The sequence below is a fragment of the Rhineura floridana genome, chromosome 6, assembly GCF_030035675.1.
Source record: "Rhineura floridana isolate rRhiFlo1 chromosome 6, rRhiFlo1.hap2, whole genome shotgun sequence".
Classification (NCBI taxonomy): Eukaryota; Metazoa; Chordata; class Lepidosauria; order Squamata; family Rhineuridae; genus Rhineura; species Rhineura floridana.
The window spans coordinates 152,927,657-152,955,045 of record NC_084485.1 but is presented as its reverse complement, the minus strand read 5'-3'; the positions used below and the strand labels follow the sequence as shown (position 1 = coordinate 152,955,045).

Genomic DNA, 27,389 nt, shown 5'->3' with positions numbered 1-27,389 from the left:
CCTAGTTAGGTAAGACTGTGGAGGTGCTGAACCACTGTCTGGACTTGGTAATGGAAAGGATGAAGACCAGTAAACCGAAGCTAAATCCTGACAAGATGAAGGCACTATGAGTTGGTGATTCTCATGTCTGGGCAGTTGGTATATTAAGTGTTCTGGATGGAGTTTGTTTATTTATTTAGAAAGATTTATAGACCACTTAACCAGAAAATTCTCAAGTAGTGTAGATGATAAAATTATCAATAGAACACAGATAAAATCAGCAAAACTTATTTGTAAAAATATACACCTGAAGAAAGAGGTGTGTTGCTTTGAGGTGCTTCTTCATCCAGTATTATCATTCAAGGCTCAAGTGATCTCAGTGACCAAGAGCACCTTTTTTCCAACTTCAGTTGGTTCATCAGGTGACGTCTTTCCTGGATAAGGGCAGCCTGGTCACAGTGATTTATGATCTGTTAACTTCCAGGTGGAATTACTGTAATACAAGTGGAGCTACTCTAAAAGTAGTTCAAAAGTTTCAACTAGTACAGAATTTGACTGCTAGAATTCTGGCTGGTTTACCTAAATGGAGCCACATTATATCAGTTGTGAAGGAAGTACATTTTTCCACATTCACTACTGAACCTAATTGAAAATGCTGATTTTTACCTGTAAAGCCCTAAATCAAGAATGGCCAATGTGGTGCCCTCCAGATGTTGTTGAACCCCAACTCCTATCAGCCTTAACCAGCATGATCAATGGATAGGGATGATGGGAGTTGTAATCCAACAACATCTGGAGGGCACCACATTGGCTACTCCTGCGCTAAATGGCTTGGGACACAAATCTGAAAGAATTCTGAAAGAATTACTCCTGTATTAACCTGCTTGTGCATTAAGATAATCAAAGGAGGCCTCAGTAGTCTCTGTAGGAGAAAATACATTACATATGTGTAAAATAAATCCTCTGTGATGGCTCCCTCACTTTGGAATGCCCTCCTGAGAGAGGTACACCTGGTGCTGACACTATATTCTTTCTGGCACCAGATTAAAAACTTTTTCTTCGTCCAGGCTTATTAAAATTACAGCATTTTTAGTTGGTTGAATAGTTTTATTTCTCTCAATTGTCTTGTGTTATTTTCTCTATTGTATTTATAGATCTTAAATTTCTCAGTGTACTGCCCTGAAATCCATTTTTTAATAAAGTTACAGTTATAAAAAATAAACACATACCACCTTCCTAGGAAGTCCCATTGAATGCAGTGAGACTTGCAGACTTGGCTGCATGTGTCCATAACTTTCCAGAAGCAAGAGCTGAAATAGAAAGCATATGTCCATGATTCATTGGAAGAGCAAACATTTTCATAATTGGTCACAATAATACAGTCTGATAATAAGAGATCTCAAAAAGATCCCCCCCCCCAATTTTATAGGTTTACAAAAAAAAGTTTTAACTCTGTTGGTTTGATAGTAATATAGATGCAGTTTTAAGAGAGTGTACAGACTTGCTTGCTTGATACTCGCCAACATGATACACCAGGTAGTCCTTGTATTACTAGTTGTGACCAATCAGTCCTGGAGCCTTAGTATCTTTGTAGGCACATTCGGATGGGAAGTTCTTATTTATACAATATCTAGACTAACCTGTAACCAAAGTTCTCTGGATGGATTACAGGGCTTAAACAGAGTTAATATGAAACAACTAAATACAACCAATGCAACATCATTATAAAGTCACAAAATTACTTTAATGGGGCTTGTGCTAGAAAACCTTTCATGGGGTTGTCCTTTAATTTTTATGTTTATCAATGAAAATCTACATTCTAATAAACTTCTTGAAAGGCAGCTGAGGTAAATTCTTGATATAGAAGGTGACCCCTGCGCCTGTCACAAATATTCAATGGATTCTTGCTGTACTGACTTTTCTAGCAGTGCTTGTGAATTATAAAAGAGTTTTGTGCATGTTTAGGTGAACAGTGGTCCAGAATGCATAAGAGGAAAAAGAAAAAGAAAGAATGCATAAGATGAAAGAATTGTGTTTTTTTAATCTGTTTTGCTACATGTTTGTTCAGAAATAAGCCCATTGCATTAAATGGAGCTTTTGCCCAATATCAATAAGACGGTAGCATTGGTGAATGGATACAGTTTTCCTGAGTGATGGGAGGGAGTGAATGCTCCCCCCCCTTTTGGGCTTGCATGATTTGGTGTACATACTGTTTGCTGTTTATTAAAGTATCATATATTTTATATATAAATGTGTTCATAGTTAATTGTGTGTATCTAGGATTGGGTCCAAATCAAGTCTGCAGTCCTAACCCCACTTACCTGCACATAAGCTCCATTGAATTAATTAGGAGTTACTTTCTAAGTAAACTTTGCTAAGATTGTGCTGTTAGTTAGTCCCATTGATATCAGTGGGAATTTTTTTGTTCTGTCCTCAAGTTGATTTCACTAGAGTCTGCATTTTACTAATGTAATCTTGATCCCCATAGTCTTGTGTCAGTGGTTACAAAATGCGTTACAGTAGGTTTTTAAATAGCCACTCTCCGAGTTAGCTGTCAAACTTGCTTCCAGGGAGGGGCACTGTTGTAAACTGGAAGATTATTTGTTCTTTTAGGCCACCAGTATGTCGCAGATAATTACCATAAATATGTGTGTGGACAGGCAGGCTAGAAAAAATGGTAAGTGCTAGGATTTTTTGTAGATTTGCTTGCAAAATTATATCATAATAAAATTCATTTAATAGCATCGTGTTGAAGGAGGAATTTTGTCACGTTTTTATGAACAAGTGTAGAATAGCATCATTAACATAAGGAAAGATCTGACTAGCTCAGCTTCCTTGTGTTAGGATTGGCTCTTCCATGCCTTTAATTTAGCTCAACTACCCCTTGCATGTTTTGGCATTGTCAAAGCTCTTATATGCCTGAGCAAGTTTGAACATCAGAGGTACCTGTAATGATTCAAGGAACAGTGCATTAACATAAGTATCTTGTGCTGGTTTGGGTGGTCTTTTGGTCATAACAGTACTTTTTAAACAATCATTTTTGAGAGGCATTATGATCTAGTGAACAATCCTGGGATCTGAAAGAGTTGGATTCTGGCCTCAGAATCTCTCTCTTATTTTTAGGTTGTCTTAGGCGAATCAGTTTTTCTACTTTCAGAATGTAGGGCTGCAAGAGAAGTGATTACCTGACAATTTTTTGTTCTTGTTTTGTGGTGCAGTATGTCTTGATGTCCCTGAATGATAGATTTGGCGACTCATCTTCTAGGATCAAGCAGGACCCCCACCCCAAAAAGGAGAGGGCAGTAAACTAGTTGGGGGAAAGAGTGCTTTGTGAACCTTGGAGGATGTATGCTAGGGAAGCAAAAAGTTAACAAAAGCTAGGGGCCAGTTCTCTTGAATGCATCTTCATTCAACTCCATTATATGATGGGGAGATCATGTGCTTTCTTGACCGCTCAAGATGCACACTAATTTTGCCTGCCTTGACAAATATTCCATGCCTTCCTAGCACTTTGACATACAATGCCAACTAATGACTTACCCGAGGTTTATATCTGTCTTTTTTCAGGTCAACAGACAGTCAGCTAAAGCTGTGGAACGTAGGAAAGGCACACTGTCTGCGTTCCTTTAAGGGTCACATCAATGAGAAAAATTTTGTAGGTTTGGCATCCAATGGAGACTATATTGCCTGTGGTAAGTGAAACAGTTGTTCAGCAAAGGGGGCTAAAATGTACTGCCTTCAAAGCTGTATTAGTGTCCAGCTCACGGTTGTGTGGCACAATGATATTAAAAGCACTGGGTGTCCCTTGCTCCCTGATTTGCTGCAGTACATTGTAACTTGCATCTCAGTTGTAAAACTGAAAACTCAGGCTTCAGCATGATGTCACAAATAGGCTGCATATTGTCTATGACTTGTCAAGGCCAGAGACGTTATTGAATAATAAAATCATACATTTGGAACTAGAAATCCATTGGATCCAGCTCCCACTCTTGAAATGAAATTTCGTATTTTTAAAAGAAGGAGGTTGCTCAGTCCCAAATAGTTTATTTTGTTCCTTATGGTTTTTTCACATTTAATCCAATTTATACTCGCCATAATTCAAAAGCATTGGGAAATATGGTGAGTAATTATTCCTTCCCTCTTCTTTCTGAGATTCTATAAAATACTTTAAAATTGTCAGCGTAACTGCCCCATACTGCTGTTTTCAGTAGCTGAATAATAAACCAAATCCTTCAGTCTAGCCTCATATAAGGTCCCTTCCAGATCTTGTATCATCTTTGAAGCTTACTTCTGGATCCTTTCCAGTTTGTCAGTGTTTTCTTTAAACTCTGGTGCCTGGAGCAGAGCACAGAAGACTGTATAAGAAGTCCAGCCACTGCACAGTAGAGTGGTGACATGACATCTTGGAAATTATGCTTCTCTTTATATAGCTTAAAACTGTATTAGCCTTCAGGACCACTGCCTTGCACTGTTGCTCACTACAGTTCCTGAATCTGGTGTATCTGGGAAATGTTTGCTGCAACATTATATAAGTATGTCATGTAACAAAGTGATCTTACTCATCCCTACCTTGGAGTTCTGTGCTTTAGCTGCAACAGTTAGCCTCCAGCCCAAGCTTACATACCCATCAAAAGCTATCTGAAACAAATATTTAGGAAACCTTGCACATTGTCAACCTACTGCCTCTTGCTTTTGATTGTAGGAAGTGAAAATAACTCCCTCTACTTGTACTACAAGGGACTCTCAAAGACACTGCTAACCTTCAAATTTGACACTGTCAAAAGCGTCCTGGACAAGGACCGTAAAGAGGACGATACAAATGAGTTTGTCAGTGCTGTATGCTGGAGAGCACTGCCAGATGGGGTAAACATTTTTTCTCGTTTTCATTCTTGTTGTGTCTGAGGAAAAAATGTTTTCTTAATGTGGGGTTTACTAGGTCATTTATTTAGGTGAGGCTGAAGCCATAAGGGCACTGAAGTGTTAAAGATGATGGAAGATTCTCTTTTGGGTCAAGAAGCAACAGAAATTTGGGTTACTGCAAAAACATGTGAATCGTGTCACTGTGGTGTGGTCCCCATTGCTCAAGGGATGTATCTGTGGAGGAAGGAAAATGCATAGTTACACAATGCAGATACTGGCCTGGCTTGTGAAGGGATGCTAAATCTGTGTGTGCGCTATGCCATTTCAGACTGCACATGGAGGTTCACATGCACCTCCATACATAGAGGACTAGTACGCCACAGAGAAGGGTTCTAGCCTCATCTAGTTTTCTTCCTGACAGTCTGATGCTCTATGTGGAAGAAATGGCTTTTGTTTGGAGAAGTAGTCCATCATGGGAACCATCTGTCAGTCTGAACTGAATTCATATAGGGCAGAATCAGGTTTACCGCTGCAGTGAGTTAAGCCTGAGCTATGTGTTTTGCCATCTAGATGCTGAAATAGGGCAATGGCATATGGTCTTAGTGCAGGTGTGGGGAACCTTTGGCCTTCCCGATGTTGAACTGCAACTCCCATGAGCCTCAGCAAGCATGCTTAATGGCCAGGTGTGATGAAAGTTGTAATTCAGCAACATATGGAGAGCCAAAGGTTCCCCACACCTGTGTTAGTGGAACAGTATGCAGTTAATAAAATGTAACAGTTGGGACTTTAAGTCGCGCCCCCCCCCCAGTTTATTGCTCTGAGAGAATAATAACTTGGGATGTTTTTTATTTTTATTTATTTTGTATTATATTTTGCTTTGCATGAACTGTTAATATTAAATGTGACAGAAATATGGGCACTATTTTAGTCTGTCTGACCCTTCTATGTATGAAGACTGTACCCGCACATTCCTTTTAAACCTTTTTCTGCTTTAAGTGGCTTGATTCTTTCTGATGGGTGCTATAGCCCCATGATGAGATGCTCACCTGGTGCACTTGCTTCTTACTGAATGGAGGAGGGTCTCTTGAGATTGAATCATAGTTCACTGTTTTGACTAACTTGGTTATTCTGATAAATGACATGAGAACAACTTTAATTTCAGCAAGTCCCCCCACCCCCACTTCCTCCAATATATACTCATCTTGGAATTATTAAATTAGGAGGCAGTTGACCATCTTATACTTGGATGCCTGTGCTTTTCTCTCCAGCCATCACCCTTCCCCTTCCCCCCTTTCTGCCTCATCCCTCACAAGTATTCCATGCTCACTGTCCACCACAATACACAGTGGATTTGGGTCTTCCCTTCCCCTCCATGTGTCAGTGAGGAAGCAGTCCTTTAAAGCATGAAAAAGGAAGGGAGGAGTTAGTCACTCATCCCAGCAGTGCCCTCCCTGTCCAGTGAAAAAGAAAAGAAAGAAAGAAAGCCATTGAACAAAACTGCAGAGTGGCCTTAAGGTATTAAATTGCTGGTACTGCAAAAATCACTGCTTGTTTATGAAACCTGTATGATCAGCCCCACAATGTGTATCTACTCTGTGGAAGTTGGTTGTACAAACAAACTTGAAGCTGCTTTATGCTGTGTAGGATGTTGGTTCATCTAGCCTAGTAATGTTTGCTTTGATTGCCCGTGCCAGAGGTCTTTGCCAGTCCTCGTATCTGAGGTCCTTTTAATTGGAGATCCCAGATGCAGTCTTTGGGACCTTCAGCATGCAAAACACGTGCTGTGCTGTGGAGCATGTGAATAATTAGAGCTTGGAGAGAGTATGAGCTTTGCCTAATGCTCGTTTAGAGAATAATGTTTTGGTTAATGGTTTTCCTTGTTTTGTTTTGCTTTTCATTGGTTTCTTCCCATTTTCTTGGCTTCCTATTAGGTTTTTTTCTTTTTCAGTTTTCCCTATGACAACCAGCATACCTTCTTTCAGCCTTTGGAGGAGAAAAGAAACTTTAAGCAGCTTTGTTTGGTTCAGGAAAGGCTGTCCTGTTATTTGTATTCTGTCTTTGCCTCTAATTATAGCAACCACCTTCCTCTTCTGCGTGTTCCACTAGCAACACTTCATGACTCACTCAGCAACATGTGTCACATCTTTGCCACTAAGCCATAGCATACCTATTTTTATAATGCTTCTAATTACTACTGAGCCAAGGAGTGATGCTCCTTCTGCATTCTCTTGCAATGCTCATATAAAAATGCATTTCACATCAACTGGCAGAAACTCCTGCTTACAAATAGTGGTTTCCAAATAGCGGCTCAGCTCAGTCAATGCTCCAAACCATTGTTTGGAGGATTGGGAATGAGCCACAAGTTCACTCACCCCACCCTCCTCCCCTCTCATGTGTAGCTTTCTTTCACCTTCCAGGTTAATGCTCTCAGGTCATCAGCCAGGGCTTCTCTCTTCTTTCTGTTCTCTCTTGTTAGAGGTGAAGTAGGTGACAGCTAGACAGGAGGCCTATTTGGCCATGGCAATAGAATTTTATTTATTTATTTATTTATTTATTTTTATTCATTCATTCATTCATTCATTCTCTCTGGGATATTTGCCAGGCACTGACACTGCTTTCTTATAGGCACCAGTTGAAATCCATTTTGTTGTCTTGGGAACTTCAGTTTTAGGCATTTTAAAACTTGTTGCTAGTTCTGTTTTTTCTCTCTTCGTTGTTTTTCTATTGTGTGGTTTTATTATTTTGGCATTTTAATTATGTAAACTTCAATTTCAGTGAAGGAAGGTAATATAAACGTTTTGGATAACTAAATAACTATAGTTTGCTGTAACGGCCCAATTAGCAAACTGTGTTTAGGACTTGCGGTCCAAGCCAGAATTAAAATCCATGGTTTGCATTTGGTTTCTGATTCTGGTTTAGAGTGCAAGCACTGACCGCAGCGTGATGTTTTAGATATCGGAACTGTAGTTTACACTTAGCAGGGAATGAAAGGTAAGTCAGACAATGTGAGCCGGATCATTCACAACTCTCCAAACCTGATTTGGAAGGTCATCTATATTGAACTGCTGAGTTGAGATCCACTAGGAGCAAAAGTAAACCTTGTGGTTAGATCACTTGATAGCTGCCAGTGGAGCCTGGTGAAAGCACAGCACAAAGAAATGAAGAAACTGGGGATTGACTTCTACATCAGTGAAGACCGTGGGTGCAGCTAAGGGACAGCAGCGAAAGAATAAAATGTATTTAAAATAAATAAAAACGCTAGATTTACAGGCTGGAGATGGAGTTTAGATGCACCAGATTAACTTGATTGTCACCTAAATGAAATTGTTATCATTCACTTGCCTATGTTTCAGAAGTGCACATAATCTTGAATTGTCAGTGTTCATGTGTGAATACTCACTGAAGCTTGGGCATTCATTTTAAAATGAACAGCAACTACTGACAGTTGTCCTGGGGCTGTAGATTGAGCAAGGCAGACATATTGGACTAGCTAGCCAGTAGATCCAAAATTACTGAGAACATGGACTTCTTAGCACTAACAGTTCCAGGAGCTTACATCCTTTCCCTTCCATGTAAACTCTACATGAACTGTCTAGTAAAGGTGTTTGGTGGGGCCTGCAATGGCCTGTCGAGCTAAAAAATAAAGAAGCAATGATCAGTAGTACTTTGGTCTTTTCTAAAGCCAGCCTGTTTGGTGTGAATGATATGATCAGAAGTTTCTCAATCCTCTAGCTTGTTTAAGAGAAATTTGCTGTATAATTTAGTCTATGTCCAAAAGACTTATTGGCTGGCAGTTATTAGGATCCCTTCTATCTCCCTTTTTATAAATGGAGAAAATTATGCTTCGTTTCCAATCACCTGGAAGTATACCTGAGTTAATAATTTGAGTAAACACTTTAGCCAGTAAAGGGGCCCACCAATCAGAGAAATACTTGTATATTTCAGGCGGCATTATGCCTTCACCTGGGGCCTTGACAGGCTTGAGAGATGTAATAAGATTCTTTACCTCAAATTCAGAGACAGAAGGCCACTGGGGCAGATTAGATGCTGCAAAGGAAAAGAGAGGACTAGACACCATATCAGTAGTCCCATAAAGCAAACTAAAGTGAGTATACCACTCACTTGCACGTATTTGCCTGACCAATATGAATCTAACAGCGCTTATACCGAAGTGAACAATGTCCCAGAACTGGGACTCCTTCTTTTCCAGCACTGCCAGCCTAATTGTTGCCACTGTAATTTGGCATACTTTTTTTTTTAAAAAAGTGCCTTATAAGATGACCTCAGAGACATTTAATATTCAGGGGAGATGTCGGCTCTGTTTCTAGCAGCCTGGCGTAAATAGTTCATAAGTATTTTCCTGGCAGCTCTGCATTCATGGTCAAACCATCTATTAGTTGTTCATCTATTAAAATTAGTCTGTTATGAACCAACATAGGTCTAAGATTTTGTGTAATCAATTGGTAAGCTTGTAATGCATCTGAATCAGAAACCAAGATATCTTGACAGAGAGATTTAAAAATATTATTCTTAAATATCTGGGGAATTCAGGGACACAGTTTACTTGACCAAAGTATCCTCTGTTCCCCAAGATGAATTCCATCCAATTTTTGGTGGAAACGGGGAACAGAGGTTTGAAAGCTTAATTGTCAACAGCAAAGGAAAGTAGTCACTTTCAACTCTGTTGTCAACCTCAAAGCTTTTTATCTCAGGCAGTAAGGTATCAGTTGTAGCAGATGGCTTTGGCTATTGTGGGACTACTTGTGCAACTGTTGTGGAATTATTGACAGAAAGCACTTTCTTCTTCTTTTTCTGTTTTCAAAATGTAAATTTAGAGCTGGTGTTTGATCAGTTCTCTCCCTCCCCACCCCATAAAAAAGAAGGGGAATAAAAACAGAGTTCTACTAGTTTTTCCTTCTTCCCACAGTAAATGTAGTGGGTTTGGTGATAGTCCCTCTTAAGTACTTGTTTGTTACCTTTTAAAAAACAAAAGCACCTGTCACCTATGGCTGAGTCAAAAAGCCTGTCAAGTGACCAGTTGTATAAGTTGTTCATTTTATACATTTTTATTCCTACTTTCAGTGTATAATTTCTTGTGCAGTTTACAAAACAAAAACAACAAAATAATTTAAAATACAATAAAACAGCAGAATAAAAGCAACAGTAAAATAAATAGATGGTTTACAACTCATTAGAGATTAAATAAATAAAAAAGTTCTGTCCTGCACCAAAAAAGACATCAGAATAATCACTAAGCAATACTTCCTGGGGAGAGATTTTTTTCAATCAGGTGCTACCACGGAGAAGGTCCTTTCCTACTCACCAGCCTCCTCAGATGGTGGAGGCACCCAGAAAAGGGCCTACAAGGATTATTTTAGAGCATGGGAAGGTTGACGCGGAAGCAGACAACAGTTTAGGTACCCAGATTTCAAACCATTTAGTGCTTTAAAGTTAAATACTAGAGCTTTGAACAGCTCCACAATGGACTGCTAACTAGTGGAGGTCTTTAAATACTATCAAGATACATTCTCAATCCAGAACAGTTTGATCACTGTCTCCCTGAACCGAAGTTCCAGCCCAAAACAGTACTTCCCTCGTGTGAGGTTTGATCTTTAGTTTGTTTAGGTATTTCTGTACTGCCTTTCAGGGCTATACAGCACTCTCAAACAAATATTAATAAATAATAATCTTAATAAATAATAAAAAGAATAAAATAAATATTTCACAATAAAAATAATTCAATTTTAAAAACCAACAATAAAATAGAAGTGGCACAAGAAAACCCAAGTCCGTTACTGATCCCAAGCACTCGTTTAGCATTTCCATCTCTTCACCCTGAATCATATGTAAAAGAAAGATAAGAGAAAGAGGTGGATATCATTATTCTATTGATAACACCCAGCTCAAAAACCCTGGATAACCATATTCACCTGTTTTGTTTAGATGTTAAAAAGCATTGGGAATAGCATAAATGCCAAGAAGCTGAGCCATATTCCGTAGCACTGCCTTCTGCAATTGGCACTCCAGGTAGGAGTGAAATCACCAAGACCCCATGTCCCCAGTCCTAACTTAGATAGCCTGTGCAGAAGGTTACTAAGGTCAGTGGTATCAAAAGCCTTAAAGAGTTATAGGACATTTAGCAGGGTTGGACTCTGTTTTTGTCTTGGCATAGCTTGATAGTAGAACACGTTCTTCACATAATATATGGAAGGAGTGTGTGCATATTCTGCCACTTCTACCTTTCAAAAATGTTTTAAGATAGAGATACAATAGAAAATTAACTTCAGTAAAATAAATTAACAGTACGTACCACATATTGTTTTTATGCCCTAAATGCTGCTTTGTACAATTATGATTATACAATTATAATATCATATTTAAGTCATAATGTAGTCTCTCTAATCTATTTCATAATGTTCCCAATATCTCATAAGACTGCACCTTATTATTCCAAAACATAAAAATAGACTGCTTTTCAATATTTCTTTGTCGACCCTCTCTAATAATGCAATCTGTAAGTTTTAACATAAGCACCAGATCTTGCCTTTTTTTAATGTACCCAGATAACTTAGCCACTTTCTTAAATATGGTGTTAGAAGCCTAATCTTAGCTGTGGCTGCTTAAAGGAGAGGAAAGAAGCTATTGTTCCTCAACACATATGCAATTTGATTATGTAGATTAGGCATGGTCCCAATTTATCAGCATTGTTATAATGAAGCCATTTAATTGTGTTCCTATTTGTGTGTATTCATGGCTGTGTATAAGTAGGTTGGCTTGGGAAGGACTTAATAAGCAGAAATGCCATGTTTTCAGAAATACAGGGAAATGTAGATAATAGGAGAAAATAGAATGCAAATTAGCCATGGAAAAAACTAGAATCCTTTTCATAGGGAAGCCAGGAAATAATAATAGTAATGTAGGATTGTGAAGAGATCATAAAGTTAGCTTTCTACTGATGGGGCCCGAATTGCTGGTTTGCCTTCATCAAAGGCTACTAATTGTATAGTCTTTCTGCAGTAAACCAGGAGGCTAGAGCTGGAGCCTTTCCCCTCTTCTGTGGTTCGGTGCTGTTAGTGTATTCCTGAAGCTGCTAAACCTAGGCCCTGTTGGTGGAAATAGATTCAGATTTCTATTTCCTTAATTTCTTTTGTTGTTTTTGCATATTTGGTTGGTGGGATGTTGGCATTAGGCATGATTAATATGAACTAATCTGCTCTCAGTGAAAGGTGCGCTCAAATGGTGTATCTTTTTCTGTTCCATGGCAGTGCCAATTTGTACTTGGGCTACCTTTTCTCCTCAATTTTGTCTCTAAGCAGCAGAAAAGACCTGCGTACCTTGAAATGTGTTAGATAAGAAGTGTAGCCATTTATTTAACATTTACTGACATGTGCATGTTACTGAAAGAAAGTAATGTTGAGTGCCAAGTAATTTTCACGTCACAGTTTCCTAAAAGAATTGCAAATTGTGCTTGCATGTATTTGCAAATAATGCTTATTTTAACAAATGTGGTTCCTATCACCTTGTAGATTCCCACAGTGGATGCCATTTCCTACGTGAAGAATTGGAAAAGGTATCCAGCTGACTATGGCAATTCTTTACTCATTATTACTACCTCAGGAGTCCCACTCTTGAGATCACCACATGTTGTTATTAGTAGAACAATTACCAACTTAAACTTCAGTGTTTTGATGCTCCAGTCCTTCTGCAAGGCTCTTTAGATAATGTGATTATGCAAAGTGCAAGATTCAGAATTCATTTTAATCTTTTTTAGCAGCTTCCTTAGAATTCCCATATGCTGCCTTCTTACCCACATGTAGGGCTGTCTGGTGTTTCATGTCTGAGAAATTGTTCCTCGCTAACACAGAGAGGAGACCTAGAGAAAAGTCCCATGCCACCATTCTTCTGTCTGCGTGGATTTATGGCAAATTGGCAGCCATATGTTTCTCTTGAGTTCAGAAGTTAATTTGGGGGGAGAAAGCCTCAGCATACCTCTGTGTGGTGTAATTGCAAAACCAGTCACAACTTCATTTTCCTTTGCCTTTGTGAAATGGCAGATGAATAGCCACAATGCTTATGGTATGTTAAAAAAAATCTCTCCCAGAGTGAAAATGTTGTTCCATCTCCCACCCATTCATTTTTACAAAACTGCTAGTGAATAAACTTTTAGTGTGAGTCTTGTTGGTTTTTTATTCCCATCCCAGTTTTCCCCATGTGATTTGGGAGGAAGTGCCAGATTGCTGCAAGGGGCATTTTACCTTCATCAGATTATCCTAGAGGGAACTCTTCTCTCACTCCCTGAAGGGTTCGAAGCTTGCCAGGTCCCACAATAAATATGGTGGGACCGCCATTTGAGCTGAGTGTGCCTGCTCCAACTACTCCATTAATCAAGTGTTTGAGCACACCAAATCCCTGCAAGATCACTTGATATCAGTTCCATGGAGCTTGGCGGGTCCCACAAAGAACCTAGCTAAGTGGGAGCACCATATCTATTTGATCATCATGTTGCCCCAATTGCTACATTAATCAAGCATTTGAACATACCAGTTCTGTGCATGTAAAAGATGATATCAGGTGGGTAGCTAGCTCCACCTAGTAGTTGAAGGCAAAAGAGCACTGTTGAATTTTTTGCAGGCCCTTCCTGGTCCGGTCATGTTCTTGTTTCAGTTTCTCTTTTGCCTTCACCAAGCTCGGTTGGGCTGTCTCTGCTCCTTGGTTTCAGGTCTGTATTCTTTGTTCTAATTGTTCTATTTGTTATTCTGTGTTTCTATATTAGTGCTTTTCCTTGTTGACATGTGTTTTTCTCCAAGTTTCCCCCCCCAGTTTTAAAAAAAAAGTTTCGTTTTTGATTCCCCCGGAGCACCGCAGCGTGGAGTTTTCACAAGGGGTGTTTTCTCCCCTCAGTCAACAGCAGCAATGCACCCTCCTAGCAGCCCCCCCTGCCAGCCTTGCAGCCTACTTCAGCTCCTTTAGAGTGGGAACGGCAGCGGCAGCCACCTTCTCCTTCTGACAGCTTCCCTGCGAATGGCGCTGCCGCCACGATCACACCGCAGCCTTGCAGGCCTCCCAACTGCAGCCAGCCTCGTCCTGTGCATCCACCCTTAGAATCTCCCTCCCTGCCACCAAAGTAGCGAGGAGGTGGGCAGGCGCTAAGCGGGGAGGTGGCACTGGACCTCCCCTGACAGACCTCAACTTAAGCAGGGCAGCGGCGCCTTTTCGCCCAATATGAGGTTTTTCCACCGCCCCCCACGTCTCCTAAAAACTGTCTCTGAGGCCTTTTGCCCCCGTAAGCCCCACTGCATGTTGCACCCATGGGGAAAACAACCCGCAAATCAGATAACTCCTCTAAGAGGACAAAACCACTCCCCCCCCCGCCAGCATCTGATTCAGCATTGGAACCTCTATCCCTCCAGGGACCAGTCCCTTCACATCCTCTGGTGGCCCAGTCAGGGGCAGCTATGGCCCGCCCCTCTACCAGCAGGCATGAGGTGGCTGGGGCACAGGTTAGGGCAGGCAGGGTGGCTCAGGAAGGCCACTGGGACAGCCAGGCAGGACCCTGATCAGCAGTCAGGATCAAGAGGCAAGGCCTCGCAGAGTGCTACCTGCAGATCCCAAAGGGACCAAGAACCCCTATCTGATGAAGAAAGCAATCTTCTTCATCCCTCCTTGGGTTCCATTTTTTCTACCAGCTCCTCTCCTGAACCCTTTACAGGCTTTTTGGAGGAACCAATACTTCTTCAACAGACCCAAGAGGTGGGCGGGCAGAGGCTGCAATTTTCTGGTGCTCAAACTCAGCCCATTCAGTTGCACCTTTCAGCTCAATCAATTCAGCAGTTAAAGGAACAACTCAGTGATTCTGTCCTAATGGGCTTGGCCAGGGACCTGTCTGCATCATCGGCCTATTCGCAGCTCCTTTGCCCGCTCAGGCACCTCCTAGAAGACTGGAACTGCAGGATCCCTCTGTGGACCGCACAGCTAACAATGCACGTCCACCACAGAACACAGCATCTCCAGATCCTCATGCCACTTCACCCTCCAGATGATGCTCCTCTAGACCTGGACACTGACTTAATTCTTCTGGATGAAGAGGAACAGAGTGGGGAATCTGAATCTGAAGAGATTGCAACCACTAGGATTTTCCAGGAGCCACACTTCCTCCCTCTCCTGTGTAAGGCAGTGGAAGCCCTGACGCTAACCTCTGCAGAGGATCCTCCTGCCCCTTCTACTTCTAGGGTTTCAGTGTTGTGTCCTGACCCGAAACCCAAGTCTAGAGTCCTGAACCTCCCTTCCCTACTTCCTAAAGTACTCAAGTCAGAGTTCAACATTCCACTACAATGCAAGAAGTCAGTCTTGATTGCCAACAAATATTATACACTGGAGCAACATATCATGAACCAACTGAAGGTCCCGCTGATAGAATCCCTCTTTGAACCCAAAGGACTCAGATGCTCATCTGAAAGATGCCACGGAGCGTAAAATGGATCAAGGTCTTCGAAGGATACACGAGGCTGGTGCACTCCCAATCCAAGTAGCAGCAGCGTCCTCGGTATTTGCTCGAACTTCCCTTCTGTGGTTGGAGGATCTGCTCGATGGACCTCAGCAGGACACGGCCCGAGTACACAAGTCCTTACTCAAATTCTCAGGCAGTAACTTTCATGGCAGATGTGTCTATGGATGCTATGCAGTTTGCAGCAAGACCCCTGGCAGCAGGCGTATTCACTAGAAGAACCCTATAGCTTTGACACTGGGAGGCAGACCCCATGGCCTGCTCCAATCTTGTCTCTGAACCTTATGTGGGAGGCAAGCTATTTGGAGATGACGCCCTAGCATATGTTTTGGAATCTAAGGAGAAGAGAAGGTCAATGCCATCCTCCAGGAAAAGGGATGACAGGAGGTACTTTGGGTGTTCTTTCCACCCTTACCTGTCGTCTCAGTCCTTTCGTGGTTCCAGGACAGCTGGATGAGCGAAGGACGCCCACTCCAGCCATCCATTCTGGAACAGACAGTGCAATCAACCTAATCAAACAACAACATTTCCCCAATCGCTCGGGTTTTGGTTCCCAGTCGCGGGGCAATAAGCATCAGTTCTGATGCCAACATTCCACCAGTGGGGGGCTGTCTCCAATGCTTTGCTCACCAGTGGAAGGACACATATTCAGACCAATGGATACTACACACCCTCCGGTACAGCCTAAGGTTGGAGCTCACCTCCATCCCTCCGGTGAACTTTATTCCGTCCCCGCTGTCAGTTTCCTCACACAAGAGGGAAAGGGTCTGATACAGATTGTGGCTATAGAACCTGTCCCAGCAGCGGAGAGATTTTTGGGAAACTACTCCTTCTTCTTCACCGTCACAAAAAAAGACAGATAGTTCAGGGCGGTACTGGATCTAAAGAACCTCAATGGATTCATTAATAATAATATAATAATAATAATATTTAATTTGTTTGTCGCCTATCTGGCAATTAGCCACTCTAGGCGACGTACATTAAAATGAGATAAAATACAAAATTTCAAATGCAATCACATAATAACAATAAATAAAATATTGGACAGTCGTCGATACATATAAAAACAGTTATATTAGCAGCATACGACAGATGACAAATCATGGAGATTTACCCGTCCCAAGGACCTCATAGGCCTGTTGGAATAGCCACGTCTTCAGGGCCTTGCGGAATACATCTAGGGAAGGGGCATGTTGGAGATCACATGGGAGGGAGTTCCAGAGAGTGGGGGCCACCACAGAAAAGGCTCTCTCCCTAGTACCCACCAACCTAACTGTTTTGGTTGGCGGGATTGAGAGAAAGCCTTGTGTGGCTGATCTAGTTGGGCGGCATAGTTGGTGGCGGTGGAGGCGCTCTTTCAGGTAAGCAGGGCCGAAACCGTTTAGGGTTTTAAAGGTTAATACCAACACCTTGAATCGGGCTCGGAAGACAACCGGCAGCCATTAAGTACCGCAAGTTTCACATGGACACCTTACTCTCAATCAAAGAAGCCCTGAGAAAGGGGGACTTTCTCTCCTTGATCGACCTGAAGGAAGCCTACCTCCATGTTCCTATATTTCCTCCCCACAGGCTCTACCTCAGGTTTTCAGTGGGTCAAGACCATTTTCAATACAGGGCTATGCTGTTTGGCCTGTCATCTGCCCCCAGGGTATTCACAAAAATCGTGGTTGCCCTGGTGGCACACCTCCGGACACAAGGGGTTAATCTCTTTCCCTATCTGGACGACTTCCTGATTCGGTCCCCATCATTGCACAAGGCCTTGGAAGACCTCTATGTCACCTTGGCGTGCCTGAAGGACCACGGCTTCCTAGTCAACGAACCCAAGAGTCAGCTATTTCCATCTCATAGCATAATACATCTGGGAGCTGCTGTAGGCTGCTCTCCTGGGGCTGATGGTGTCTACATTCCAAACTACACCTTGGGCACGTTATCACACTCGGGCACTTCAATGGGCACTTCTGCCATTCCAAAGCGACATAGCTTCAAGGCACCACCGCAGAGTGGCACTGTCACCACAGGTAAGTTGATTGTTACTTTGGTGGGTTTAAAACCCAAACCTATTGAGAGGAGTACCGTTTCAGGATCCCCCTCAAACCCTGATCATGTCGGAAGCCAGCCTATGATGCTGGGAGGTTATCTGTGAGGGGCAGATGATACAGGGCACATGGTCTCCACAGGAATTCACTCTGCCAATCAATCTCCTGGAACTTCAAGCAGTCTGTCTGGCCCTCAGACACTTCGCAGAGTTCACATGGTTGGGGGTGGTGCTGATAAGAACGGACAATGTGTCAGTCCAATCTTGTTTGAACCGTCAAGGGGGCACACGCTCCCGCCATTTCCAGGAGGAATCCTCTCTCCTCTTTCAGTGGGCAGAAAACAACGTGGATTCAATATCAGCAGAGAACCTCAAAGGGGAGGACAACGACCAAGCAGACTGGCTCAATCGAAAGAAATTGGATCACGGAGAATGGATGCTTCACCCAGATGCCTTCCAACACATAGTGACACGATTCGACAGGGTTCAAGTGGACCTGTTTGCCACCAGCCGCAACAGACAGGTGAGGAGGTTCTTTCCAGGTATGTGATGGCAGGAGCGGAGGGAATAGATGCCTTGGCATCCCCCTGGCCTCCAGGCAGACTGTATGCCTTTCCTCCACTCCTGATTATTCCCATGGTAATATACAAGATCTGAACTGAAAAAGCATCAGGTCTCCTGGTAGCTCCCTGGTGGCCGAGATGTCCATGGTTTCCAGATCTCCTCGACCTGGCAGTGGAACCCCCATGGAAAATTCCCCTAAGGAATTTTCTGCTCTCTCAAGGGCAGCTTCTTCATCCAGATCTGGGGTTGTTGGCACTTCATGTATGGAATTTGAGCGGAAGCGCCTCTTGAAGAAAGGCATCCCGCCCCAAGCACTGGAAACCATGATGGCCTCTAGACATACCTCCACAGTCAGACTATACGAGGGCACATGGAAGACCGTCTCATCCTGGTCACAGAAGAAAGGAATTCTTCCACGGAAAGCGGGAATCATCGAGCTACTATCTTTCCTGCAAGATGGCTTATCTATGGGCCTCAGACCAAACACCCTGAGGCTCCAGGCTTCAGCATTATCATCCATACTGTCCAGATCCCCGGACAATGCACTCAGCTCTCATCCTTTTATCAAGCATTTCCTTAGTGGGGCAACCTTATCAGCACCACCTGCAGTTCACTGCTACCCTACCTGGGACTTGCACAACTGCCCTTCAAAAACCTCAATTTGAGCCTTTAAGTCAAATTCTTCGTCATCTGCTGTCCTTTAATGTGTTGTTTCTTGTGGCCATTACTTTGGCCCATAGGGTGTCTGACCTGAATGCCCTGTCTATGCATAAACATTTGTGTGTGTTTCATAAGGATAGAGTAGTCCTCCGCACAGTCCCTTCCTTTCGTCCCAAGGTCCTGCCTACCTTCCACTGCCAACAGGAACTGGTACTGCCATCCTGTCCAAATCCCGTTCATCCCACGGAGAAGGCGTGGCACTCACTTGATATGAGGAGAGCCCTTATATATTTCTAAGACTAAGTCATTTAGGAAAACAGATAATTTGTTTGTGTTTTTTCACCCAGCGTATCTGGGGAACAAGGTTTCCACTTCCATGTTAGCTAGATGGATCAAAGCTTGCATCTCCTTGGCATATGCCTCGCTAAGACTGGCCCGGCCAGCCGGCTTAGTGGCTTACTCCACGACAGCAACAGCCACATCAGCGCGTTTTCCCGCAATGCTCCTCTAACAGAGATCTGTAGGGCAGCTACATGGGCCACTCCTAATGCGTTCATTAAACATTACAAGATAGACGCATATGCATCAGCTGAGGCAGCTTTTGGGAGGAGAGTGCTACAGCATGGCCTCTCAGGCCACTAGTTTTGCAGCCCAGCGTTATTCCCACTCTACATGGGTCAGCGTTGGTATGTTCCACCTGATACTATCTTTTACATGCACAGGAAAAGAGACCTTTGGTCTTACCGTGAAATCTGTCTTGCTTCTTCCATTGATTGGGCTTATGCAGGAGGTTCCTTTTGTGGCTCTCTTTCTCTGAAAGCAGCAGCTTACTACTAAGTTGAAACAAATAGCATTTTGAAATGTTACCTCCCCAAAAAGTTGGGAAACAGAAAACTTTCAGTCTTAAGACCATGTCCAAAGCCTTAAGACCATGTACTCTTTGTTCCATCTCTGCTGCAGAAATTATAAATAAAGAGGATTCAGATTTGTATGAAGACGATCCAAAATGATGTGGATGTTGGATTGAAAAGGTCATAATAGTTTAGGATTCCATGGAACATGAGGGAGAGATTACTAAAAGCAAAGAGGAAGAGTTTGAATTATGATTTGTTGAATGCACTGGGCACAATGAAGCATGCAGTATAACCAGATCTGTTATAAGGCCAATCCTTGAAAAATGAGAGGAGTGTTTGATTTTCAGAAAAAGTTAGAGCAAGTTATGAAGCTATCTGGCTCATGATCTAAAACATAGTCTCAGAGGTGGTATTGAAGACCCCCATTGCTTATTGCTTTGGGGAACATTATCATCCAGGCCCAGTCCTCCTTGTTAATATCTGGGGGTGGGGGAGCTTTCTGTGTCATGGACAGGTCAGTCATTCAAACCTGCCCATGAAGTGGTAATATGGAGCTTTCACAGTAGTGGGGCATGTTAACTTAAGGATGGAGACAGAATCCTTGGAAGCATGAGACCAACCTTTTTAATGCTTTACACTTGCCCTTCGTGGTTGCTTAAAGTCTATCTGGATGGGCCTTGGAAGTAGTTAATGCTTCTGTTAAGGAGGGGGTGGTTCCCACAATCCTGAAGGAGGCTGTGGTAAGAGCTCTTTACACATTTTTTTTGTAAAAAATTAAATTTAGACCTGTCTGTGCAAGACTACTGGTGAGCGAGAGCATGCTTTCTTGTAAGTGGCTTTAATTCCTGTAGGGCACTGGATTCCTCTTGTCCTGCAAATTCATTGTAAAGACATACTCATCCCAGAATGCTGAGAAGAGTGTTCTGTTCATTATTTTCATTACTAAAAATCATTATGTGCCCTCATTCCGTGTCTCACATTTTCAAGCTATTTTTACTTGGCAGTGTTGAGAAATGACATATCTAAAAGCTTCCATGTGCTCTCCCATATGGCATGTGTCCTACTGAGCTGTCCCATGAGTAGGAGTGCTTTCCTGTTTATCTGTTGATGTTGGGGGGCTGGGGGAAGAATCAGTGTTATGTTTCACAATATTGCCATTACAGTCCAACCTGTTGAGGCACAGTGAGCAAGATAAAGGGATTAGAGATGTAACTAGAAGAAAAAGAAATAATTACAGTGCCTATAGCCCTTGGGGAAATTCTGATAGATGAAAGTGCCAGTGTTAGATATCATGATTTAATTGATGAAAAGTAAAATATTGTGTGTGTTGGGCATAATTTTCTTTCTCTTCTAAAACACACAGGGGTAATTCATGTGTCTTATAATAACAGGTGAACAATGTGTAAAAACACAGGTTTATTGAACATAGTATCCAAGGCTTCTCTTAGACTTCTAAAAAAAATCATTTAAAAGGTCAGGTTTCTAGCCCTCACTGCTGGAAACTTTAAAAAAATCAGGAAAGGAAATCCTGTTTAGAAGCTTTGAGGCTATCAGAAGTATGAGGGAGATTTCTTAACTCTACAGAACTCTCGTAACAATCTCTAAATCTCTCCCTACTCCTATATAGTGTCTTTGAAGTCCCATTCCTCCTCCTACTGTACTATTATGGTTTTGATATTTTATTACCTAATCCAGTTCCTGCAACATGGGCTCCTACTCGGAGGAAGGGTGAAATATAAATCTAATAAATAAATAACAACAACAACAGTAATAATATGCTGTTATTTCTGTTGATGCTGAGTGTAGTTCAAGTAATAAATCAAAATCTATTGGAGTACATAGTAAGATGGATTCATAATTGAAACCATATTTTCACTAGTAATAGAAAACTATATTTTCTAATTATAATTGTGAACTCAATTCTCCAAGTGCTGGCCCTTGTGTAATCAAAGTGGCAGCATGCACACATAATAAGGGGGCATCAGCAGGCTTGGGGGAGCCCCAAGGTATGCAGAAATACAAAATATTTTAGAAAAAAGATTCCTAAAGTGGGGAGTCCCAAAACAGCCCAATGAGGACTGAGCATGCTCAATGGCCACAGGATGCTGACTGACTCGGGAGCAGGGAAAAGAAAATGGGTGCGAGTGGAAATGAGCTTCCTAAATAGGCACACCCCACACTGCAACATTTTATTGTAAACAGGAATAACATTTCTCTTTCTAAGAAATCCATCCAACCTGAAGTCTATGTAATTGGCAGTTTTGTTCAGTTGGGAGTCACTCAAGATCAACAAAGCAGAAGAAACCTGCATTAAGCTTTCCCTAAATCAACGTAATTGTAAAAGCCCTTAAATCTCTCTCTCTCTCTCTCTCTGTTTAGTTTTGTTCCCCTTTATGTATTTTTAAAATCTGTGCACAGTCCCTGGTGCTGACGGCATTGTTACATCCTGGTCTGCAGGGATTGACTTGGCACTGAGAAGAATGGAATAAGGCAAACATTGCTCTTTTAATCTGAAGGACTAAGTACAGCTGGTGTTAGGTAATCAGCTACTTGCAATGGCAATGGCTACCTTCAAGTTGATTCTGACTTATGGTGACCCTATGAAGAGGGTTTTCCTTGTAAGCAGTATTCAGAGGGGGTTGACCATTGCCTTCCTCTGAGGCTGAGAGGCAGTGACTGGCCCAAGGCCACCCAGTGAGCTTCATGGCTGTGTGGGGATTCGAACCCTGGTCTCCCAGGTTGTAGTCCAACACATCACCATAGTGGCATGGTTTTCCGTTTTCTTTCTCCAGGGTGCTTGCATTATTTCAGCTAGTAGTCTGGAGTAGTTAGAAACCTTAACTAATAAAGGATCTGAATGTTTGGATCAGGTCTTGATACCCAGATTTTCTTACTCTGAGCATCCTGAAGGTTTTCTCTACTAAATTATCACAAATGGGACTTGCAACAAAATGTTGCAATGTATCCTCATCGCCTAATAGCAATTCTTCTGTTCCAAGCTACAGCCGACCAGCTTAGAACAGGAGCCTTGTAGTCTTGTTTGGGTCCGGAGGAGAGGGGGATTATTAGTTATATTTATTTGTTTCTTTTCACACCAAAGTATCTCAGCAACTTACAGAATAAAAACAGAAATAACAAGAAACATTAAAACCAGATACAAAAACCACAATAAAGCAAGATCTAGACTCTCATTTTATAGCAGTTAACCCTAGTGAGGTGTCTGGAGCACAGTCTTATCATGTTTGGTTGGATGAGTTTCAGTCGGTTCAGTTCGAGGACGTGGACAAGGTGCTTGGACAGGTACATGCAACCACTTCGGTACTAGATCCTTGCCCCTCTTGGCTAATAAAAACTAGCAAGGAGGGAACAGTTGGCTGGGCCAAGGAAGTGATAAATGCCTCCTTGCGAGAGGGAGTGGTCCCTGGTTGTCTGAAAGAGGCAGCAGTGAGACCACTCCTGAAAAAGCCTTCCCTGGACCCAGAGGATTTCAGCAGCTACAGACCAGTGGCGAACGTTCCATTCCTGGGCAAGATCTTGGAACGAGTGGTTGCTGACCAGCTCCAGGAGCTATTGGATGAAACCAATTATCTAGATCCATTTCAATCGGGTTTCAGGCCTGGTTTTGGCACTGAGACGGACTCAGTCGCCCTGTTTGATGACCTATGCCGGGAAAGAGACAGAGGGAGTGTAACTCTGTTGATTCTCCTTGATCTCTCAGCGGCTTTTCATTCCATCGACCATGGTATCCTTCTGGAGAGGCTCGCGGAGTTGGGAGTTGGAGGTACTGCTTGGCAGTGGTTCCGCTCCTACTTGGCGGGTCGTCTCCAGAAGGTAGTGCTTGGGGAACATTGCTCGACACCGCGGGCTCTCCAATATGGGGTCCCGCAGGGGTCAGTTTTGTCCCCCCTGGTTTTTAATATCTACATGAAGCCGTAGGAAAAGGTCATCAGGAGTTTTGGAGTGCGTTGTCATCAGTATGCTGATGACACGCAGCTCTACTTCTCCTTTTCATCTTCTTCAGGTGAGGCTGTCGATTTGCTGAACCGTTGCCTGGCCTCGACAATGGACTGGATGAGAGTTAACAAACTGAAGCTCAATCCAGACAAGACTGAGATGCTGTTGGTGGACGGGTTCTCTGATCGGATGGTGGATATATACCCTGTCCTGGACGGGGTTACACTCCCCCTAAAGGACCGGGTTCGTAGTCTGGGAGTCTTTTTAGACTCTTCCCTCTCACTTGAGGCTCAAGTAGCCTCGGTGGTTAGGAATGCGTTTTACCAACTTCGGTTGGTAGCCCAGCTACGTCCCTATTTGAGTAAAGAGGACCTTACATCAGTGGTACATGCTCTGGTAACCTCACGTTTGGATTACTGTAATGCGCTTTACGTAGGGCTACCTTTGAAGACAGTTCGGAAGCTACAACTAGTGCAAAATGCGGCGGCCAGATTGCTGACAAGGACCAAGCGGTCCGAGCATATAACACCTGTTCTGGCCAGCTTGCACTGGTTGCCAATATGTTTCCGGGCTAGATTCAAAGTGTTGGTATTAACCTATAAAGCCTTATACGGTGCGGGACCACGATACCTTGCGGAACGCCTCTTCCGATATGAACCGGCCCGTGCACTACGTTCTGCTACGAAGGCCCTCCTCCGGGTTCCAACTCACAGGGAGGCCCGGAGGGTGATGACAAGATCTAGGGCCTTCTCAGTGGTGGCCCCCGAACTATGGAACAGTCTCCCTGAGGAAGTACGCCTGGCGCCGACTCTGCTTTCCTTCCGGCGCCAGGTCAAAACCTTCCTATTCTCTGAAGCATTTTAAGTTACATTGATCTAATTTTAATAATGTTTATTGTATTGTTGATTGTATTTTAATATTATTTTGTTATTCATTGTATTTTTATACTATTTTATGTTCACCGCCCAGAGAGCTATCGCTAGTCGGGCGGTATATAAATTTAATAAATAATAAATAAATAATAATAAAATAAAATCCCTGTGCATAGGAAGCTATCATGTCAAGGAGAAGGCTGGATTAAAAGCCCTCTCTTTCAATCTGTTTTTCTGTGTGGAGGGGATGGGGGTGTTTTCTCTTGAGGCTGGGTTGCACATTTAGTCATGTGACCCTGCTGTAATCTGAAGTATTACTGTCTTGGGTTTATCAGGCTAGTGAGAACTAGACTTTAGATTATGTTGGGAGTTGGAGGCACTGCGTGGCAGTGGTTCCGCTCCTACTTGGCGGGCCGTCTCCAGAAGATAGTGCTTGGGGAACATTGCTCGACACCATGGGCACTCCAATGTGGGGTCCCGCAGGGTTCGGTTTTGTCTCCCATGCTTTTTAACATCTATATGAAGCTGTTGGGTGCGGTCATCAGGAGTTTTGGAGTGCGTTGTCACCAGTACGCTGATGACACGCAGCTCTACTTCTCCTTTTCATCCTCTTCAGGTGAGGCGGTCAATATGCTGAACCGTTGCCTGGATGTGACAATGGACTGGATGAGAACTAACAAACTGAGACTCAATCCTGATAAGACTGAGATGCTGTTGGTGGATGGTTTCTCCAATCAGATGGTGGATACATATCCTGTCCTGGACGGGGTTACACTCCCCCTAAAGGAACAGGTTCGTAGTCTGGGAGTCGTTCTAGACTCTTCCCTGTCACTTGAGGCTCATGTAGCCTCGGTGGCACGGAATGCGTTCTACCAACTTCGGTTGGTAGCCCAGCTATGTCCCTACCTGACTAAGGAGGATCTTACATCAGTAGTACATGCTCTGGTAACCTCACGTTTGGATTACTGTAATGCGCTTTACGTAGGGCTACCTCTGAAGACAGTTCGGAAGCTACAGCTGGTGCAAAATGCGGCGGCCAGACTGCTAACAAGAACGAAGCGATCGGACCATATAACACCTGTTCTGGCCCGCTTGCACTGGCTTCCAATACGCTTCCGGGCCAGATTCAAAGTGTTGGTATTAACCTACAAAGCCTTATACGGCGCGGGACCACGATATCTGTCAGAACGCCTCTCCCGTTATGAACCGGCTCGTACACTACGGTCTGCTACGAAGGCCCTCCTCTGGGTCCCGACCCATAGGGAGGCCCAGAGGGTGGTGACAAGATCAAGGGCCTTCTCAGTGGTGGCCCCCAAACTATGGAATAGTCTCCCCAAGGAGGTGCGCTTGGCGCCGACCCTATCATCCTTTCGGCGCCAAGTTAAAACCTTTCTCTTCTCCGAGGCATTTTAATTTTTTGTTTAATGATGGTAATGTTTGTAATTTGATCTTAGTTATGCAGTTTTTAGATTGTGAAATTCGATTTTAGATTGTGATGCTTTTGTATTTTCCTGTATTTTATTGTATTTATGTTCACCGCCCAGAGAGCTGTTGCTAGTTGGGCGGTATATAAGTTTTAAAAATAAATAAATAAATAAATCTAAAGTGCTCATCCAAAAACATATATAAAAGCAACAAATCCTATCCATCCCACTTAAAAAGGATGATCACAAAAGGAGTCCGTATACATAACTAGTTACCCTCCAAATTAAGGACCATAGGCCTGGGTAAATAAAAAAAAGAATGATGACACCAGCCACTCAGAGGTGGTGGTGGTTGTTTACAATCAAGCACTATATAAATCTTGTTAAATAAATAAATAAAAGCATCGCACCAGGAGGGAGCTATATAGCATTAGAGGGCTCAGATTTGGGGTTGGCTGTTTCCTAGAATCTGAATGTTTCCTCACTATGGGGGCTGGGGGGGACTGTCTGGATAATGACGAAAGTGACCTTTTTTTCTTGTCATGAAACATTCCTGCATAGGAATGGGAGATCTTTAAGCTCATGACATACATATCTCCAACCTTAACACCCCTCTCCAGATATATTTACCATAAATTGTTATAGGCTTGAGCAGATGAATTTTCTCTCCCCCACAACTCCAGTTCCCTCTCCCCCACCTCAGATGAATACCTCAACACACTATACATCATTGAAATTTACAAATTTATTTTTTTCTAATTTACAAATGTATTTACCTTCTGTTTATCTAGGGATTTCCCCAAATATATAGGTCATAAATTTAATTTTGCAGAATGCAGTTGCCAGAATGTTGATTGGGCAGCTAGCAGGGATCATAGAATGCTGATCCTGTATTGACTGCCCATTTACTTCTGGTATGAATTTAATGTGCAGGTGTTGACCTATGAAATATCCAACAACATGGGGCTGAGGTTCTGAACATCTCTCCCTGTATCAGCCAGCTTGGATCCTTAGATCTCTGGGGGAGGCCCTTGTCATTCCACTTCCAGAGGAAAAATACATTGGATGGTAGGGATAGGGAAGAATATCCACTAAATCGGACTTGGTACCGGATTCTGACTGAATTCGACAGTTCCCTATCCTTTCGGACCGGCACTGATTTCTTGTGGCAGGCCACGGCTGTAATCGGCATGGATTTTGCGGCTGCAGCTGTAATCAACAAGCTTTTTTAAAAATTTCCCCCATTTTACGTAATTATCTTCATAATCAAACTGCTGCATTTGTAACTGCAGGTATGATAACAATCACCGTCTATTATATATTACCAAAAAAATTGCATTATCGTAATATAATGTAAAAAATACCTGGTCTGCCCTAGGTTATATATGTCATCCATGTTAATTGTCAAATCATCCTGCAATTTTTATGTTTTTCAAAGAAGACATCTCAGAGCATTCTGAATCTCCATCCTCTTGTGTGGGAGACATTACGATGATGAGGCTAACCCATTCTACCTGCCCCACCCCATACCGCTTTCATTGCTGCTGTCCTGAGCTAACCAAGGTCTCTCTCTCTCTCTCTCTCTCTCTCTCTCTGCTAAATGTGTGTGTGTGTGTGTGAACAAAAATACAAGGTGGCACTAGTGGTGGTGTTGACAATGCTGCAGTACTGCTGACAAACTAA

General features: G+C 42.8%; 1 protein-coding gene across 3 annotated transcripts in view; it reads left to right on the top strand.

Moving 5' to 3' along the window:
* COP1 (COP1 E3 ubiquitin ligase) overlaps positions 1-27,389 on the top strand; it is a 215,337-nt gene that overhangs the window by 162,808 nt on the left and 25,140 nt on the right. For all 3 annotated transcript variants that reach the window (XM_061634174.1, XM_061634172.1, XM_061634173.1), the window contains 2 exons: positions 3,547-3,671; positions 4,682-4,842. In XM_061634174.1, coding sequence (XP_061490158.1) covers positions 3,547-3,671; positions 4,682-4,842 — 286 coding nt within the window. The remainder of the gene's footprint in view (positions 1-3,546; positions 3,672-4,681; positions 4,843-27,389) is intronic.